Source organism: Kwoniella newhampshirensis, chromosome 9, assembly GCF_039105145.1.
Source record: "Kwoniella newhampshirensis strain CBS 13917 chromosome 9, whole genome shotgun sequence".
Classification (NCBI taxonomy): Eukaryota; Fungi; Basidiomycota; class Tremellomycetes; order Tremellales; family Cryptococcaceae; genus Kwoniella; species Kwoniella newhampshirensis.
The window spans coordinates 1,267,247-1,286,672 of NC_089963.1; the positions used below are offsets into that span (position 1 = coordinate 1,267,247).

General features: G+C 49.3%; 6 protein-coding genes across 6 annotated transcripts; 3 read left to right on the top strand and 3 right to left on the bottom strand.

Moving 5' to 3' along the window:
* Positions 1 to 267: 267 nt before the first annotated feature.
* IAR55_005165 (orotidine 5'-phosphate decarboxylase) lies at positions 268 to 1,673 on the top strand (the record flags this gene model as incomplete). Its single annotated transcript, XM_066948258.1, has 3 exons — positions 268 to 462; positions 738 to 849; positions 1,156 to 1,673. The coding sequence occupies 3 exons, from the start codon at positions 268 to 270 to the stop codon at positions 1,671 to 1,673; spliced, it is 825 nt and encodes a 274-aa protein (XP_066801717.1).
* A 361-nt stretch (positions 1,674 to 2,034) lies between these two features.
* Positions 2,035 to 4,172, bottom strand: IAR55_005166 (uncharacterized protein; the record flags this gene model as incomplete). The annotated part of the gene is made up of 8 exons (XM_066948259.1): positions 2,035 to 2,590; positions 2,691 to 3,143; positions 3,322 to 3,452; positions 3,530 to 3,657; positions 3,712 to 3,744; positions 3,796 to 3,878; positions 3,950 to 4,064; positions 4,145 to 4,172. 8 exons carry the CDS (start codon positions 4,170 to 4,172, stop codon positions 2,035 to 2,037), a joined length of 1,527 nt encoding a protein of 508 aa, XP_066801718.1.
* A 371-nt stretch (positions 4,173 to 4,543) lies between these two features.
* IAR55_005167 (uncharacterized protein) lies at positions 4,544 to 6,254 on the top strand (the record flags this gene model as incomplete). The annotated part of the gene is made up of 7 exons (XM_066948260.1): positions 4,544 to 4,872; positions 4,970 to 5,022; positions 5,077 to 5,180; positions 5,261 to 5,420; positions 5,509 to 5,615; positions 5,677 to 5,915; positions 5,975 to 6,254. The coding sequence occupies 7 exons, from the start codon at positions 4,544 to 4,546 to the stop codon at positions 6,252 to 6,254; spliced, it is 1,272 nt and encodes a 423-aa protein (XP_066801719.1).
* Positions 6,255 to 6,596: 342 nt separating this feature from the next.
* On the top strand, positions 6,597 to 8,518 carry IAR55_005168 (uncharacterized protein; the record flags this gene model as incomplete). The annotated part of the gene is made up of 8 exons (XM_066948261.1): positions 6,597 to 6,723; positions 6,778 to 6,816; positions 6,929 to 7,064; positions 7,180 to 7,404; positions 7,458 to 7,544; positions 7,598 to 7,669; positions 7,742 to 7,766; positions 7,940 to 8,518. 8 exons carry the CDS (start codon positions 6,597 to 6,599, stop codon positions 8,516 to 8,518), a joined length of 1,290 nt encoding a protein of 429 aa, XP_066801720.1.
* Positions 8,519 to 9,091: 573 nt separating this feature from the next.
* IAR55_005169 (uncharacterized protein) lies at positions 9,092 to 11,014 on the bottom strand (the record flags this gene model as incomplete). The annotated part of the gene is made up of 4 exons (XM_066948262.1): positions 9,092 to 9,103; positions 9,191 to 9,704; positions 10,055 to 10,243; positions 10,647 to 11,014. The coding sequence occupies 4 exons, from the start codon at positions 11,012 to 11,014 to the stop codon at positions 9,092 to 9,094; spliced, it is 1,083 nt and encodes a 360-aa protein (XP_066801721.1).
* A 350-nt stretch (positions 11,015 to 11,364) lies between these two features.
* On the bottom strand, positions 11,365 to 12,937 carry IAR55_005170 (uncharacterized protein; the record flags this gene model as incomplete). The annotated part of the gene is made up of 6 exons (XM_066948263.1): positions 11,365 to 11,612; positions 11,741 to 11,800; positions 11,899 to 12,033; positions 12,166 to 12,298; positions 12,363 to 12,455; positions 12,515 to 12,937. 6 exons carry the CDS (start codon positions 12,935 to 12,937, stop codon positions 11,365 to 11,367), a joined length of 1,092 nt encoding a protein of 363 aa, XP_066801722.1.
* Between the last annotated feature and the right edge of the window lie 6,489 nt (positions 12,938 to 19,426).

Consider the following 19,426-nt stretch of genomic DNA (forward strand, 5'->3'; position numbering starts at 1 on the left):
TTGTCGTCTGCACTTCATGCAGTGTCAACGCTCTCTTCCCCGATGTGTTTGAGAGAATCAACCACGTTTTCCGAGAGATTATCGAGCTTCCCCTTGGGACAACCCCCATGCTTCACTCGCGTGTTTCAAAATGACCCTGATCGCCGTTCACTCATGTCCAAGTCAATTTGATCAACCATCTCCGTCCTTCTTCTTTTTCCGCCATGAACCTCTTCCCCACCGAAGGAAAGTCTTCACCAAGCTATACCACACTATCGCATTACCACAATGTCCGCACCCCACCCCACCACCCTCAAGCCTTACTCTGCCCGTATCGAGCTTCACGCCAATCCCACAGCTCGTCGCATCCTCGAGATCATGGATAGGAAGAAGACCAACCTCGCGGTCAGCGTTGATGTCACCACCACTGCCGAGGCGTTGGAAGTGGTCAGGAGGGTCGGAGCAAGTGTCTGTATGGTCAAGGTGGGTTCGAGTCGCGCATCCTCGTCCTAGCTTTGGCCTGTGATCTGGCATTTCATACAAAGGTAAACCACAACACTGGCGGCAAGGAAAGACAAGGTGTTATGCTTGAGGACAAAAGTAATAGTATGATGTAGAAGACACAAGGGGACCCGAAGCCGTACTCGGACCTCAGATCTTCCATAGATCATATGACATAACGAGGAAGAATCACGATCTCTTCTTGTCAATTTTTGATAGTCACAAGCAATGCTGACAGTCCCACTCAACCTCACCAGACGCATTGCGACATCATCGAAGACTTCACTTTGGATTTCGCCAACGAGCTCGTCAAGTTGTCCAAGCAGCTCGACTTTGTCATTTTCGAGGACCGAAAGTTTGCCGATATTGGTGAGTGACTGGTCTGGCTTCATTCCGACTTGTCTTCTCCTTGCCTGTGGAAGTGTGACCTTTTCATGACCTCACGCGTTGGGCCATTTCCCCTCTTCACTACATGGCGGCTCGCCGTGTACATCAGATAGCTCTCACACACTATCCTCTATTAGGTATTCCGTAGCTACGCAGACGTCACCTTCCCATGACCATTTCCCAGTTCTTCACCAACCTTGAATATCGTGTGATGTTCTCGTTTCGCGTCCTCCCTCGCCTGCTGGTTTTGCTGTCATCGTTGACACTGATGTTTTACCCTTCCTTTAGGCAACACCGTCTCCCTCCAATACTCTGCGGGCCACCACCGTATCGCTTCCTGGTCCGATCTCACCAACGCCCACTCCGTCCCTGGACCAGGCATCATTGCCGGTCTCTCCTCTGTTGGTCTACCTCTCGGACGGGGTCTGCTCCTCCTCGCCGAAATGTCTTCCAAGGGGTCCTTGGCAGTCGGATCATACACCGAACAAACTATGAAAATGGCTCGAGGAGCAGGTCGAGATTTCGTGATTGGTTTCATCGCCCAGAACCGTGTCGATACGAATAGTGGCGAAGGAGAAGATTGGTTGATCATGTCTCCGGGAGTCGGGCTGGTCAGTATAGGTGACAAGTTGGGACAACAATATCGGACTCCGAGAGAAGTGGTCTATGATTCAGGGGCAGATATCATCATTGTTGGAAGAGGGATTTACGGTATACAAGGAGGTGAACAAGCCGTCAAAGATGAGGCGGAAAGGTATAGAACCGAAGGCTGGAAAGCGTACGAGGAGAGACTGGGCAGAAAGTGATTGGTAGTCGTGGATCGGAGGTTTGAGTACAGGGAAAACACGGTCGATAGATGGCGTGTCGTCAAGGGAAGGCGGAGAGAAAGGGGGGGAATGAGCAATGTAGACATTGATGACGTCCGTAGAGATCAAGGCATGAAGACATGTTGAACATGAATGGTCCGAAATGACGAATTATCCCTCATCGGCTCAACAATGATTGATACATATCAGTTTACAAAGTGACACCTCGGTCTCTCATCCACATGCGGCGAGCATCGTGTCACACCGTTCACTGCTGCCATGTTAGTGCACCGTTGCTGGTTGATCCTACGACTGGAGTCATACACCACAACATCATATTGCTCCTCCCTGCTCAGATATACTAATCCGAGTCGATCTCAATCACATCCTCATACCCTCCATCATCGTCGTCTTCTCCTCCGTCAAACATAAAATCATCCTCGTCTAACATAGTCGCATCGATAACTTCTTGTCTCGAAGGCGGGGCGGTAGGAGTACCGGTCGAAGTACTCGCCGTCGTCCTTGACGTTGTTGTTGCTGAGGTCATCGGTTTCCTCCCTGAAAGCGTGTTCCCTCCTCCGAGCTTAGCCCATGGGTCTGGTTTCCGCTCATCTTCCTCATCTTTCTCCCGCTTCACCGGCAGAGGAACCGCCCTTCCAGATCGAGGGGTCGGCAAAGAAGGGTTGGCGGCTCCAGGTGGTCGTTTAAGCAGAGTTTCTCCTTGACCAGAGAAGGACGATGGTGCTTTCCCAGCCGCTGCCTCTGCTGCTTTCTCTTCGAGTGATTTGGAGGCTTTGGATGGGTCAAATGGTATGTATTTGAAGCCGAAGAAGAATTTGCCCTCAGGAAGAACGAGAGCAGCGGGGACTTTTCGATCCGCATCATTCAGAGAATCGGGTGTGATGATTCTTGTACCCCTGTGGTAGGTGTCAGCATCAGCTCATAGTCAACCATACTGCTATAGGACGGCACGGACACTCCGGGGATCAAGGAGTCGAGATATAAGAGAACACTCACTCATTCCTGTTGATTTTACTACTCGAGTCCACCTCTTCGATCTTCTTCGCCAGTCCCTTCCCCTTGACCTTCTTACCGCTCAAACTTTGTCCAACCCCTGTAAAGCTTTCTATGGGCGTCGCATCTCCTGATCCTCCTGCCGATCCACCTCCAGGACGAATGGACAAACTCGTTCCCGGTCGACTACTGCCAGCTGACACCGAATGTGTCTCGCTCAGATCTATTTTGAGCTTGTCTGCCATCGTAGGAATGGGTGCGGGAGCTGGACGAGGTGGCTCTACGTATCCAACTGGAGTCGCGAAGTCCACTTCAAGATCGGTATCAATGACGCTAATACCTGGACCTTCGGGATATATCTCCATGATGAGGAATTCGAAGGTGAGTGAGTTATATGTGATTTCGATTATATCGCCTTTGGAAAGGACAGAGTAAAATCGAAGGGCGGATTCCAAACTGCGTATCATCGAAGGGATGGTCAGCAACTGACCAAAATTCGATTTTGGGTTGACAAGGCAGCATGGGTGCGAGCGACGACCGATAAATCACAGACGTTGCCAGGATGTGCAGTACGCCTAGTATGTCTTCGGGAAAGGTAGCGATTGCGAGAAGAGCGTCGGACAGGATGACTCACACAGCCTTGGCGTCAGAGACTTGCAGGAAGTCTACACTCTGAGCTTGGATCTTGACCATCTTTCCCTTCGGCAATTTGGCTCCCGTCAGTCTTACTGGATCTCCTTCGGTTAGGTTGAGATTCTTCATCATCTGCAGAGTTACATATGAGCTGTCAGCTGAACCTCTGTGTGAATCAAGAAGGGACATAAGAATAGCTAATCACTCACCCATGCTGGGAGATGAACGATTCCTTCATCGGCGATGAATTCCAAGACACCTGCATGTGTCTTATGTTGACTGGGACTTCGCGGATTACGCAGCTGAAAGGTCCAAGGGCCAGGAATATCGAGGGTAGCTGTAAACAGTTCGTCAGCTCTGACATTGCGATGCAGGTGGGGAAGCCACTCACAAAGCCTAGCGAGTGCAGAAGGAGGCATGATGACTAAATTGTTCGTCAGCTTGAGCAGCAGGGTCACCTTGCGAGCTAGCTCACTCTTTCCTCCATACATCAATTCCGGACGTTCTCTGCCCGGCATCACAGCCACCGAGTATGCTTTGAAGTATTCGTCATACGCTCTGCGACGACGGTCGTCTGTTGGTTAGCTCAAACCCACGACCAAGGGATCGATGATGGAAAGCGAGCTCACGAGGGTGGAGGTGCACGAGCGAATTGTCCCAACCCCATACCTCCTCCAGCCATGAGCTGAGCGAGAATCCCGCTCGGTCCCGGAAGTGTAGGAGGACGTGTGTACTCATACTCATCTGTGCGAAATAGAGGACAAGTCAGCAGTGTTGGACATTGATAGAAGGTTAGATATCATGATTGCGGTGGCAACACTGACCATCGGAATCGTCGTACCCGTGGTTCATGGTGAAAGGGACCTTTCTGCTTGGCGTACGTGAAGCTGGGCCTGTCTCCTTCTCTTCTCTTCTGAACGGCGTCGAACGGCGTCGAGAGCGATGCAAGCTGTCAAGGATATATAGACAAGATTGGACGATTTCAAGGTTGGACACCTACGTGTTGAACGAGTTGGTTGACCGTGTAAAGTCACGTGAATTGACGTCAGATACTCTCGCTCCTCGTTATCAGCCTCATTCACATCCTCTCTCATTCTCCATGTATCTGGCTTTCTCTTGATCGATATACCGGGGACCCGATCAGCATACACGACCGCTGCTGCACTCTTTCTTCTTCCTCTGGACGGCCCGAGCCTGCAGGGCGTCGAATACCGTGATTCACGATGTCAAATCCATACCTCCCTTCATCACCTTCCTCTTCCTCCCTTCCTTCCTCCTTCACACCTTACCCCTCCTACCCGTCGAACTCGAGAAATACCAACGTCAACAATACCGAGGCTATACCTATCACTCGATCTCGTACTCTTCTCTACCTCTCCATCCGAGACTCGTCCACCACAAGCTATTCCAGTGGCAGAAGAGCGTCGAAAAGAGCTCATAGACAATATGGAGATACGGTGGATGTGTCGACGGGAGAAGAGGAGGAAGAAGGGTTGATTGGGGGCAGCAGTGGAAGCTGGAATGTGGACATGAAGGGGTTACCACCCAAATGGTGAGTCAGCACCTGGTCTTCAGTGGCTGTCTGTCACTTCCATCGTGGCGGATAGAGGCTGTAGTGATACTGTGCTGATGTCTCGTCCTTGACAAAGGGTCGATGTCAGTGACGAAGTCGAAGAGATACTGAGCCGAGTCAAGATGAAGAGCGAGTCTCTTGGCTATCCATCGTCCCCACCCAGCTGACCTTCTACCTCAACAGTTTCAACGCTGGACAAGCTACATGCCAAACATGTCCTGCCAGGATTCACAGATCGTTCAGCTGAAGAGCGAGAAATAGAAAGGCAGACTACCGATATCACTCGAGTAAGTGCCTTATATGAATTTTCCCATTGTCAATGAGTCCCGAACTTAATGCGATAGCTCATCGCTGGTCCGTGCTGCAGGACTTTCGCCGTTGTACTTCTTTAACATCGTCTGTCCAACCTGGACCCAGGGCACCTCGAGTGGAGGTCGTCACTGCGAAGAATGTGCAGAGAGGTTTGGCTCAAAAGGTGCAAGAACTTTCGGGACAATTCAGGAAGAAGCAGAGGGTGTATATGCAAAGTGAGTCCAGCGAAGATTCTATTTCTGTTTTGATACTCCAAATGGAGCGATTGTGGTGGACAATGCGGATAAACAATTGCTTGCTCAGAGCTGCAAGGACATGCCATCAAGAACAAGGATCTGATGGTCGCTAGTGGAGCAATGACTCTGAAGGGGTCGGACGTGCTAGAGGAACTACAAGAGGACGAACAGGCTGTGAGCATCTCTTATGCAGCTCTATCACTCGCTGCCGTCGCTGACTTCTTCCCACCTACAGTCCAAAACCCAACTGCAATCGCAATCTCAAGCGGAAGTGGCTGTCAATATCGACATCCAACAACGGACAAACGAGATCACTCAAATCGCCTCTTCCATCTCCGAGCTCGCAGACTTGTTCCGAGATCTCGGCAATATGATTGTCGAACAAGGGACGGTGTTAGACAGCGTGGAATATAATGTTCAACAGACGGCTAGAGAGTTGACGGGAGCTGTCGAAGAACTCAAGGTAGCCCAGAAGTGGGTTGCTCCTTTGCTTCGAACAGGGAATGCAACTGACAATTTTACCCATCTTTCAGATATCAAGCAAATACAGGAAGAAGAAAATGTATACTGTTCTTGGTATTGATCATCGTAGGGCTCATCATCGTGTTGGTCTACAAACCTCGAGGTGGCGGTCCTCCTTCGTCAATATCACCTCCCTACACCAGTGTAGCTGGAATGACGGACTCGTCGTCCTCGACCAGCATGGGAACTTACACAGCGACCGCTACGACGTCGACGCGAAGAGTCAAATCGAGTTACCGACCGCATAATCCTTTACCCAAGCCTCCCCCACTAGCTACGGACATAATATAGATCTGGTAAAGGCATAGTACCCTGCATTCTGTATATCCATACCCCATCCATCGCTTCATGTATTCTAATAGTATCATAGTATTAACGAGAAGTTGCCACCCGAAGACGAGGGAGAGGGTCCGTGCGTGTCCAACCTCGAGTATAAGTAATGTTCAAATCAACGCGAATGATTTCTGCATTCATCATTTTCTTCTCTTCTCTCTGTAATCTGCACCTCCCCTTCTCTTCATCATCCCTTCGTTCCTCACAATTGTGTATCTATCACCACTGTGCAGTACTCACTTCATCCAGACTTGCATCTCTTCCTCTCAGGTAGAGGAAAGGTGCAATAAAAGCGTAATAATGTCGACAAACCCTCCTGCTCCTCCACTCTTCTCTAGTTCCAATATACACGATGAGATCACCCCTCCTTCTTCTATCAGCCACACGCCCAAGTACGAAGTAAGATTGTACGGCCTCAACCCGGCAGGTGAGATCGTTGGCGCTGTGGTTTGACCAAAATGATAGCTGACTTCGGATCCAGTGACAACGGACAACCTGGTCAAGTTCTTCTCAGCGAAGAGTGAGCATTGATCGCTCTTGTTGGATCAATAGCCTTACACCTTCACAACGACACTGAACCCTTGGTCATACTTTCTGACATCAAGACACAGCTGACATCTCTGGGCCTGCAGGTCGTGTACTCGGCGTTCTTCTGCACCCTCAAGAAGAAATCAACCATGGTCTTCAGTGGGCTCAAGTCTGGGTGTGGTCCGAAGAAGAGGTCCAAAAGTGTCTGGAGCTCAGAGCTCATCTGGCACCAAGTGGAATGTAAGTACTGGTTGTAGATCTCCCCACCACCATCTATTTGGAGTGAAATCCCCAACTCTACCGCCTTTCAGTCTGATGGGAAAGCATGGTCACCATTGATGAGAAGCCCCCGCAGCACTCTCTCCAGAGCGCCCTCCGCGCTCTTTCCCTCAAGTCAAGGTCTTTTAAAGGCCGACAGCGGAGCCCAGGAATCTTCCATCGGGCTAAGAGCCCCTTCCACACCATCTCTCACTCGAGGGATACGGCCCGATCTCTCGGGACTTGGCTACCGTCATATCGATCCTCAAGGTCCCCTACCGCGAAACCTCTACGTAATGGGTCTTCCTCTGGATCTTACTCAGTGAGCTCTCTCCTACAACCCAGTCTGGGGTCAAAATCTGATGTCCGCTGTAGAAATCAATACAAGACGCTCTTCTCGCAGTATGGGATGGTGGAGCACTCCACTCTCCTGTCTCAGCTGGACGGCATGGGACGCAGAAGGTCAGCGTTCGAGACAGGACTATGACATCGGAAGCTGACGAACCAAATTGCAGGGGATTCATCCTGATGTCCACACATCGCGAGGCAGTCGACGCGATGCAAGCTATGAATGGGAACTGGGTTGAGTGAGTACAATTCAAAGCACGAGCTGATTGGATAGCGGGTTCAAGGTCGATGTCTCGTGGGCACTTGTGCAGAGAGAGGGGAAAAATTTCGGGTCTCGTGAGTTGACGGAAGACAGTATAATGCTGATGAAAAGACTCCTTCGGGCCTCTGCCCAACCGCGTGATTCATCCGCCAACCATACCTGTTCGTCGAGAACTTGCGGAGGAGTGCTCTGTGATCGTTGAGAACCTTGTGAGAAGATAAATGCGAAGACATTGCTGACTGTACAGGACGCGAAGTACTTCCCGAGTGCAGGTGCCATCCGCGATGTCTTCGCGCACTTCGGACCTGTTGCTCGAGTCACTGTCACGTCCACTTCACCATTCCAAATTCTCATCCAATTCGAACACGAGGTGTCCGCAGTGGCGCTTCTCAACGCTGATGGTCTCAATCTGGGCGGACGACCGATCATTACTCGACGACATCCGACCTCGACGGCAGCAAGCTCATCTCCGCCTTCGGGTCGGCCGACTTTCGATCCATTCGGTCAAGATTTCGCTAATAGACTCTCGAATTCATTGAAAAGCCCAAGTGGCGCAAATCATCTAAGTGCTGATTCTGACCCTTTCATCCCTCTGAATTGGAAGACCGACAATGGCGTGAACAAGCAAGGCCATGATCAAGCTACGACTAACGAAGATCCTCAGTCAAACTCAGGATATACCAGTCGCACCAATAGCGAGAGCACCAAGACCTCGGTCGAAGCTGACTCATCGACTGCCTACGATACGATCGGAACTGATCTCACAAAGCAAGGCCAAGATCGCTGGAGAACAGCACTCACTTGGTGTGAGCCGTCTTGTCACTGACTTGAGATCCGTTGACTGATGACAAGCCGAATGACGCTCCACGCAGAGACAATACTACTGTCCCCACACCTCTTCCTTGCATTCCTTTGACTCAAGACCTTGGGCGACGAAGACACTCACTTACTCTGCCTTTCTTCAACCTTGCAAGACTTCGAAAACGAGCGATGCGCATGGTCGAGCGTTCTTTGACTCGTTTCAGCACAGTATGACACTCACCCATCCCAGCCCTTGAGTCACCTATCTTTGTTGATGTTCTCTTTTGAAACCTCTCATGATAAACCTTCGCTTTCTCTCATGCCATACTCATGTATCCTCACTCATGTGGACCCTGTGTGCCATACGTGTTTGCGTTATACTTCCTGTACGGTTAGTCGACCCCATTCCATGCATTGTAATATCCATGTGCGATCAAGGCTGCGTTGCATCGTGATGTCATGTGACTGCATTTCTCAACGGGTAGGTTTCCGCCGTGAAGGGTATTATTGGCTTGGATATGAACACCGTTCTCTCCACTGCTGTTATTCTCTTGTCATCACATATCGGTGTTCTCCTCTCTTTTGTCTGACTCTTACATCATCGTCCGAACTGTAACAATCAAGAAGTCAGCGTCCAAGCTCTCCAATAATGCCTTCAGACATTCGAAAGTGGCGCCAATTTCGAAAGCACACTCACCAGTCTCTCCGAGACCCAACCTGACCAACCCGACTGCCCTTCTTGCTCCGGTTCATCCCATGCATAATCATTGGCTCCCGCTCCTGTGCTCGCCGTCTTATTGGTCGGTTGTACCGCTTGCTGTTTCGGCTTGATGATATCCGTCCTATTTTGTATCCTCAAAGGTGTACCCGCTCCGCTACCACCTCGTTGAGTCATCTGTTGTTGTTGCTGGGATTGGCCTTCCTCAAGAAGGGAACATCCCGCTGTACTTCCCTCTCTGACGACTTTGAGGCCCAACATGTACTTTCCGTTGATGATCTCCCCATGACGTCTCAATGCGTAGCTCGCGGCTAGAGGAGTGGTATAGTCCACGATCCACCAGTTGGATTCGGGAGGTCCAGGTCGATAGGAAGCGATCTGACCGAATTGCGATAAGAATGGTTCGAGTGTTTGGAGGACCGAAGGTGGGGGGCCGAAGATGTGTAAGGAAGTGGTCGTCGGAGATGGGAGGAGGGACGGTGGCGTGGGGAGTCTACGAGCGGTAGGGAAAAGGACAAAATCATGAAGACGCAGACAGACGGGGCACAGAAGGGCAGGAAAGGACAAAGCACGAATGTCAACATTGTTCAATTTTGACGGATGGCAAAAGAGCACCATATGAGCTATATGTTGTGTAGTATATCGAAGAGCGTGAGCAGGAAATGGGATGGGAAGGTGGGTCGGAGACCATGAAACATGAAAGGTATAGGAATAACGGATGACGCAGTGTCAGGGCGTCTGCATGTAACACCCTATGTGCTGTGACCACTCCGTTTGAAAGTTGCAAAGCGTGCAGAGCACCAAGCAAGCAAGCCACGCCGAAGTACTTGTCATGCCACTCACTCGATAGGCGTCGCGACCTCGCTCCTCACAGGTCCATCGGCCATGGAATCTCTCAGACTTGCCGTTGGAGGCATGTCCTCATCGATGGCCATCCCTCCTCCGTTGGTGTATGACGTCGCGCCAACTGAGGAACTCAACCCAGAGTTCTGGTGGACGAGCGTTCGAGCGCGAGTGTGTCGCGGAGAGTCTCTGTCGGGGGAAAAGCTATGGCGTCAGCTCGTCCGGGCCTGATGAACTCTCTTTTTTGATGCTTTTCCTACGAAGTCGAGCTCCAGGGATCGGAATCACCTTCGGATTCTGACTGGCCAGCCCCCGATTGCATGAACTTCGTCTGACAGAGCTGGTTGTGACAGCACTTGGAGGAGTAGCGGTAGAAAGGCAAAGAAAAGCGAGTGACCTTCGGTAGGGATGAGGAATCAAGGTATACGATAACACAACTTGTCTGTGCGCAGAAAGAGGGAACGAGCAAAAACGAGTACACAGACAGTAGAACAGACGACAGAGAGTACGATGACCGAGATCGATTGACCCAAACCAACAGAAATCCAGTCTCACTCCACTCAGACAGTTGCGACAAAACACCCCAACTCACCTCTCTTGACCTCCTCCTCCGAACCTTCCACCAACAGCCATAGTAGGACTCCTCCTCCCACCATCACCCGGACTTCCCGAGAGTCCTTGTCCATTCCCATTCCCACCTGCACTACCTGACTGGGGACTGGTTCCCAGAGCCAATTTACCCGCTGGAGATTGTGCGAACGACGGCAAGAACTTGATGTTCTCTGCGAGTTTCAGATCCTCGGGATCGAGCTCGTCACCTGCAAATCGAGCTCTTTGCCCAACGCCACCGCCACCGAGTTGTGATTGGTTGTTAGAGAATCCTTGGGATGCGGAGTGAGGGAAGGAGGGTCGTTGAGGTGTAGAATAGGATTGGGATGAGGTCCACCAATCGTTTGACATGGCGAATAATGTTGCTTGAGGGATGTTTATGGTAGTGGGCGGTCCTTATAGATGGAAACTCGCAGGGCTCTCGGTTTATACGTTGTGCTCGAGATCCAGTGGTTCGTGCTTGGAGCCCAATCGTACTTGTCTTATGGTGTTGTGGTAGATATCAAGAAAAAGGGTTGATCATAGCATTCTCGACGGTTTGACGAGCAAAAGGAAAATCGCGTGAACGATAAACCTCAAGCGGAATCAAATCGAGGCAGTACAAATTGAACTCAATGATTTCTAATAATTACATTTTCATCGTGCCCATTTCTAATCCATTTACAAATCTGGCCCCTTTTGCCCCCTTGTCAATGATGCTTTCAATATCCGCGCTCGAACTCGACCCCGTTCAGAACAGCTTTACCCTCACTCAACCTCTTCCCATTCTCCACGGCGATATCAGCCGCAATGTCCATCTCTCCCTCGGTATTTCCCGACGTATGAGGAGTGATGATGACCTTTGGGTGAGAGTAAAGCGGGTGGTCGTCCGGCAAAGGTTCGGGGTCGGTCACATCGAGAGCAGCACCGAAGAGACCGTCAGGCGCGTCGAGTGCGGCGATGAGATCGTCTGGGAATCAATGGTCAGCTATGCTGTGGCTTGCGGACGGGATGTGGGACGCAGAGAATTTGCATTTCGATTGCCCGAAGAGAACACGACTCATTGAGATGGCGAACGTGAGATTGAGTGTCACTCACCAGACGGTATGAGGTTGCCTCTCCCGACATTTACGATGACCGCGTGTTTAGGCAACAGTGCTGGAATTCCGTAATCTGAATGTCAGCTTAAGGCTCTTGAAGTGGACCGTAACTCTCGTCGTAGGCAGCCTCCGACGATTCACTGGAAGTTTACGTACCTAGTCTATCTTTGTTGAGGAACTCTTTCGTGGCGGGGGTATTGGGCATACTTGCCACAAGGACATCGCACTGATTGAGGAACTTTTCGACAGATATGGGATCTTTGGTCGTGAAGTATTCCTCGGGGATGGAGCCTAACTGACATGGATCAGTATTGCAAAAGCTAGTCTGAATGTCGACGTGACGACCCGTTTCCATCGTGAAGCGATAACGATGGGATAGGAAGGTTGAGTGGTGAAGATGGTGTAGAGACGAAATAGACGCACCATCTTTGTCCCCTGTTCCAGGGATAATATACCCATCCTGCGGGGTAGCTTTACCTGATGTGTTTGCGGCGATAACTCGCATACCGTGAGCTTTGAGCAGTCGAGCGGTCTCACGACCAAGAGCACCGTATCCCTACGGGCGGAGCGCGTTAGTGATGCGAGACAAATCGACGGTCCCGATCTGAGGATGAGCTCACCAGTAACCCGGCGGTTCGGTTGAAGGTCGATCGAGCATAATACGTTTCACCTTGTAGATCCGCTTCTTTTTCCGACAACCATCTTTTCTCGTTCTGGGCAGGAACGTCCCACATTAGCTCATGATCTCGTTACACTCCCCACCTGAACTCACTCTTGCAGCTATGATCTGCCTCGGTAATTGGTGTAACAGACAAATGACCATTCCAACAGCATAGTTCGGAATACTGAGCACATGAGTTCCACTCGCCGTACTCAGTGTCAACTCTCTCTTCTCCCCTCCTCCTTCTTTGACAAGTTTGACATAGTCTTGCATTGCAGGATTCTGAATCGCCTTATCCGCACCTGCAGAAGCGAGTTGTACATGTTTCAGCTTAGGAACCTGATTGAGAGACTTGATAGGCGGTCCGGTGTTCCCCGTGAAGAAGAGCTCGATGGAAGATAGTTCGTCAGATGTGAAGTCTTCTTCTGAGGAAGCGGGCTTGTAGATGAATGACGAGAAGGTCGATTTGAGCTTTTCTTGTGATTCGGACGAGAGAGGGACGGTACAACCTAGGGTGAGAGGTAAAGGCGACATTGTGGGTGAGGTAGTGGAGATCAGTGAGTGTCGTTGTCGACAGATGGGAGCGATCAGTCGATGTGAGGACCTGGTTATATACATGAAGGATCGAGTCCAGAGCCAGAGATGCGAAAAGTGAACAGTGGAATCGACGACGCCCCGGTTACTGACCTGCAAAAACGGTTCACATCGGAAATTCCGGTCCGACATAATTATGCGCCGAGTGTGGGATGACTTCTGCATGATGGTGATTTTTAGTCAGGATCCCGGATGCCGCATAGCTACGTGGGGGTTTGTTTGAAGCAATGTACTGATCGAGTCTTGTCACAGCACAGTGCATTTCGTGTCAGGGGCATGCAAAAGTGCTCATTGCATTGAGTCACCATAGGCTTGCTTGGGTCCAAAGTCTGCCAAGAGCAAAGTCTACTACACTTTTGTGGACGATACAGAACTGTTCTGAACAGATTGACCAACATGTCCACTTGTAGCATGTCTAGTCATCACAAACTCCAAAAGCAAACAAACAATGTACTGGCTCAAATCAGGCATGAACCAGGATGGAAGATACAGATATCAGGATGAAATGCATCAAAGCGAGTCACTACAAAAGAGAGGAAATGGATATAAGAACAGGAAGACCGGTGTAGTACTCCTCTGTGTAGATATAATATCACTTCCGCCAAGGTGATTCCGCGTAGTACTACCAAGATTTAGCGGAGGAGGGGAGTCGCCCGGTTCTCGTTAGACCCTATACTAGGCAGAGCTTTCGTAAAGAAATTCCTAAGAGGTAACTGGGTACTTCGGTTGACTTGGTAGTGGGATCAATTCATATACTAATCTACAGGCAGCTACGGCTAGACTAACTACAACTAAGAGTACTAAAGGGAAGAAGAAACTCCCTAACTATCTATCCTTCGATCAGCTAAGTCTCGGTCGAAGCATCCTACGCAGTAGAGCCTCACTCTACCTTCCCACAATTGTATTTGTCCAAGCCTCGCCCATCTCTCCCACGATCGTATTTGTCCAAGCCTTGCCCAATTCTCCTACAATGGTAATCGTCTGTGCCTCGCTCTACCCTCTCACGACAGTATTTGCCTACGCCTTGTTCGACTATAACAAAACCAGGTTCTTCCTCAAGCTAATTTCCCCCAACTCTTATGCACTACACTGGCTGTTGGTGTTGCAGTCAGCTGAAAAGATGCCAAGACCTATCTTTGTGCATCAGGCCCAATGTGCAGAGAGATCTCTACCTTGACTGCTTCTGGTGCAATAAAGTCTCCTCTGTGCCTGCGACGCATGTCACTCAACATAGACCCCAACTTTGCTTTAGCAGAGCAATCTTTAACTACCACAATCTGTTCTCTGGCAAGCTCTGGGAATGTCATGGGACATGCGCCTGAGAGCCTGGTAAACTCTGCATAGGCTGCATGATTTCGATCCCTCTGTTTCCCTGTTTGCTTGTCAACTGGCAACAATACCTCAGTGAGCACAAGTGTGTCACCTTCTTGAACAGTTTCATGGCCACAATATTTCACAATGTCTGCCTGTTTGAATCTGCCAAATGTTCTTGTCTGAAATATACCAAAGGATTGGGTCATATTGTCATTAACCTTGCTACCAGGTGACAACAAAGTTCCCAGAAGTTCAACAGAAGATTGTACAAAACTGCATTCATTGGCAGAACAGCCAAAATGTTGTCCAACTTGCCAACTCCCTTTTACCACATACAGCTAATCCATCAATTGTTCAGCCATCAAAAAATTCTTTCCTCATCTGGCAAATATGTCACCAAACATACAAGGTTTGGCAAATTTGGACATAGAAAGGGATATATACACCAGATAGGCAATGATGGCAACCATAAGTACAGCCATAATGGCTCAATGTCCTTTACCCCCAATGACTATGGATGGAAGACAAAGCTACCGTATTGACATCGAGAGCTGAGCACGGAAGGGTGTCGACTAGGAGTTGAAATCCATGCAATGCACTCTTGTCCAAGGTCAGATATGGGTGCATGCCTTGACTTATGTATTGATGCACCATGCCAGTGTCAAAAGTATAATGAAGATACAGCAACCTCTGTTTGACAGTTTTGCGGCCATAGATCTAGACTGTGAGATTCTGAACAAAAACATCATCTTCCTTGGGCTTCCTGATAGCCTTCTCTCCATGTTTTTGCTTGGAGGCTTTGTGACAGGCCTTCCACTTGCAAATGCTACCCTCAGGAAGCCTTTGCAGTATTTGGGGTGCTGAAGTGTCCTGATGCCTTCTGGCCTTCTGTTACACTGTCAGATCTTCCAATATGTCCACTAGAGATGACATGAAGGATTCCTTGCTGTCTAGATGAAGGCCTGCCAGATCTGCTATTACTACTGGACAAGTCATGTAAATTCTTGTTGTCTATTGATCAGACAGACGCATTTCTGTATAGCCTGAGCTTTGGAGTTTGAGAACTCTTCTCATCATCAAGAATCAATCAGATCTGGACACCCACATTCAACCAAAGATGTCCTGGTATCAGCAATACTCAGACAACCACCATGAAGCATTTCAAGACCAGGCAATGACTGAGTCCGATATGGCATGGGCCAACCCTAGCAAAAATCCAAAACAAGAACCAAGTCACTGGAGGCTCAATCAGTTTTATGACCCTGCACAGTATCTAGACATGCTGGAGGCTGAGCAGCAGTGTTCACATCCTGCACCTGAGCAACAGCATTCACATCTGGCACCTAGGCCAAGTCACCCATCACCAGCTCATCCAGACCCCTTTGATGTGTCCAATCTGTCCTATCTTGGAGCCAATGTCAACTCAGTCAATACTGGTCTGGTTGCTAATTCTTCAGACCAAATCTTCAGGTCTGAGTTCCCAAGCAGGTCATGGGGTATGTCTGCTCACTGGAATTCAGACATTGTTCAGCCTCAAAGCAATCATGGCTCACCAGGCATGACACATCCTGATGTCAATATGGGTTGGGCAGATCATCAGAATGAAAGGAACAAGTCACACCAAGACAAGATTATCATGGCCTCCAGTTCCAACATCAAAGAACCATTTTTGTCTACAGAGCCAGCAAACAGCCCATCATTTTTTTCTCTTACATCAAATCATACTTCCTGGCATCAAAGCAACACACTTGACTCTACACAGAGAGATTCCTTCTGGCCAAATGAAAATTGTGTGACAAATTCTGTAAATGACCAGCACCATGCAACACTTTTGGATGACATTGCACCTTTATCAAGCAAGTTGGCATCTGCCACAGCGCTCACACATCAGAAACCCTTCATACAGCCCAAAGAAATGTCAAATCAAACCACAGACCAGGATCTTAGTCTTAAACATCGTTGCAGGGATGAAGACACCATATATGTGGCAACCAACCAAGCATCACCTCATAGAAAAGGTCAGCAAACACTGAAACCTGTCTCTGGACAACAAGAGAGCTGTGACAATTCAGACCAGGGTGATGTGAAAACGGAGGCAGGGTTTCCCTGTATAAAGTTGGACAGCTTGGTACGTGTCCGTGAACCAATTGAAAGGGCAAATGTCCATCTCTTGTACAGGTCACAAGATCCAACCCTGGGTGGCCTATTGAAGAAGGACATGTTCATAAAGTTAACACAATACAAACCTACTATGCGGTCAGATACCTGTCCGCGGTTTGCAGATCATGGGCACCAGCTCAATGGAGTTGTCCATGCAAGCTCCAGAAGACCCTGTATTGCATGCTCAACTTCTTGTGGAGCTAAACTCCGTATGACTTGCCAGGATGATACAGTATACTTTGCGCTTAGGTTGCCATGCTTAACCACCAAATGTGAGTACAAGGGTGAATACATCAACAAAGATATATCTCTTCATCTCTGGTATCCAAGCTGATCAAAGACATCAGATGTCTCAGGGCACCATTTTGTCATGACGGCCATTCCGCCACGACCACGAATAAGCCATTATTACGTAAACCCTCTTGATATCTTCGACTTCTTCGATATCTTCGAGCACAACTCGATATACTCGCCGAAGACCGAGTTAAAGGGGGCTGCAGGTGAACGATAGAAACAGGAGGAAGTTGATCGATGTTCTACGCATCCTGGCGGATGGATCAGTGGAGATATATAGGTACATGGTCTTAGTTCTCGTTGTTCTAGTCTTTCTCTAGCGATTTCTCGATTGAAAGTCATACCTAGTACCTTGCTCATCGTTCAACGATATCACTGTGGTACCTCAGTCTATCTAGAACTGCTACGAGCCCTTCTAGATATCCGCGTCAAGTTCCTCGCCATCCTCGCTATCCTCGTTATCCTCGTTATCCTCGTTATCGTCGTTTCCTCATAGTATACTGTCTCGTTGTGTGATAGGGCTCATTGACTGAGGCCACATTGACCATCGTGACAGTATCGAAAATCGCTCTTACCTATCACACATCCTCGTTCCCCCTGTTCTCGCTCTCTTGTTCGGATAGTTCGAACGAAAATTCATATCCTCGATCCTCTACTCGTCATTCAACATAAAACCTCTTATACTACCGACAATGGTCAACACCCGTGCGGGCTCTGCCTTAGCACCTGACAATCACCTCGAACAATTTCATCCGGATCTTCCGCCGCATCTGGGAGATGAAACTACGCCACAGAATGATGGAGAAGCTGGAGCTGATGATGGAGATGACGAACTTTCCGGAAATGAAGGTGGTCAAACACTGGCTAGACCAAGAGGTCTTCGACGATCTCAAACTGGCTCTCGTCCAGCATCCCATCTCTCTTTTCGTTCTCAGCCACGCCCCCGTTCTCGTCCTGCTGCTTCCCAAGTTCAGGGGTTGGCTTCTGTTCATGGATCAGGTGGAAGAAGCCACGGGACTAGTCATTCTGGACGATCTCGACACCATCATGCAGGCGTTGATTCCAACACCCTCCTGGCTCAAGTTCTCGCGAATATGGCGGATAGCAATCGAATGGTGTCGCAAGCTCTGTTGGGTAGAGGCACTCATGGTCGCAGTTCTGAGTCTCCCTCGTCCTCGTTCAAGGAGCCTAAACCTGCCGATCCAGAGAAGTTCTATGGCAACAAACCGAGTAAACTCGAAGGCTTCATCGACCAATGTGACTTGGCAATCAAGCTTCAACCATCTCGATTTCCTACCGAAGACATCAAGGTATCGTTCACGTATAGCTACTTGGGCGGAGACGCTCGGGATGCAGTCCGCCCTTTGATGAAGATGGATCCTATCCCAGAAGAACTCCAAACGTATCGCAACTTTATCAAATACTTGAAGGCCAACTTTGGAGATCCTGACGAGAAGGCTACGGCTCGAGCAGCCTTCAAGGAACTACGACAGACCAGCACCGCGGCAGAGTACTTCGCTCAAGTAAGACGATATGTTGGAGTCTTGGGATGGAAGGATCAGGAGCCAATCATTGAGAGGGCTATAGACGGACTATCCAGTCAGATGAAGGATGAGATAGCTCGACATGGAAAGGACTTCCTTACCTTGAACGAGTTATCAGCCTTTGTGGTTCAACTCGACAACCGTTTACGGACTCGAGAGACTGAGAAGAAGAATGAAGAGAAGAAGGTTGTTAGCAAGGAAAGCAAGGAAAAGAAAGGGGATAGCGCTAAGTCACCATCTCCATCCTCGTTGACTCCCATTCCTTCCTCAACGAATCCGTCGAGAACTTCTAGTTCTACCCCAGGTCCCACGTCGAGTTCTACGAATATTACTCCTGGGACTAGACTTCCGCAGGAGGAACTTGATCGTCGAATGGCGGAAGGACTCTGTAGGCGTTGTGGTCAGCCTGGTCACATTGCTATGGAATGTAGGGGGGGATATTACAATCGTCTCCCTCAGGCTACGGGAACTGCACCTGCAGACCCAAAAGCTTGAGGGACGATGGAGCAGGAGAGGTACATCGTTCTGAGTTAGCTAACCTCTCTGCAATAGTACAGGACTCAAAGATACCCGTTAGAAATAGAGATATGTTACCCCTACAAGCATCCACCATTAATTCCTCTCGTCCCGAGTCATCTCCTTCCATTCTCGATTCCGTTAGTTTCGATACCAGCAAAGCATCTTCCTCAAATATACCCGTCCCTTCGCTGCCTCTCGGTATTCCTAGATCGTCTATCGAACATTCCATCGAGTTACAGAAACCCCAAGCCGTTGTCACTGGACATCTTAGCGGAATTCGAAGTCAAATGGTGACCATTCTCCTCGACAGTGGAGCTGGTTTGAACTACATCGATAGTACCGTCATAGAGGAATGGCATTTGGCGACTGTATCATATGACGAACCTCGACAGATCACCCTCTTCGATGGCCAACCAAGTTCCGCCGGTCCCATTACAAAGTATCTTGAAGATACTGTTCAGATAGGAGAATACTCGGGTCAAGTCAGATTTGATGTGACCAAGTTATCAGGAGTACATATTGTTCTCGGATATGATTGGTTACAAGCAAATCATGTCATAATAGATTTTGGACGACGAATGGTTAATATTCTGAACTC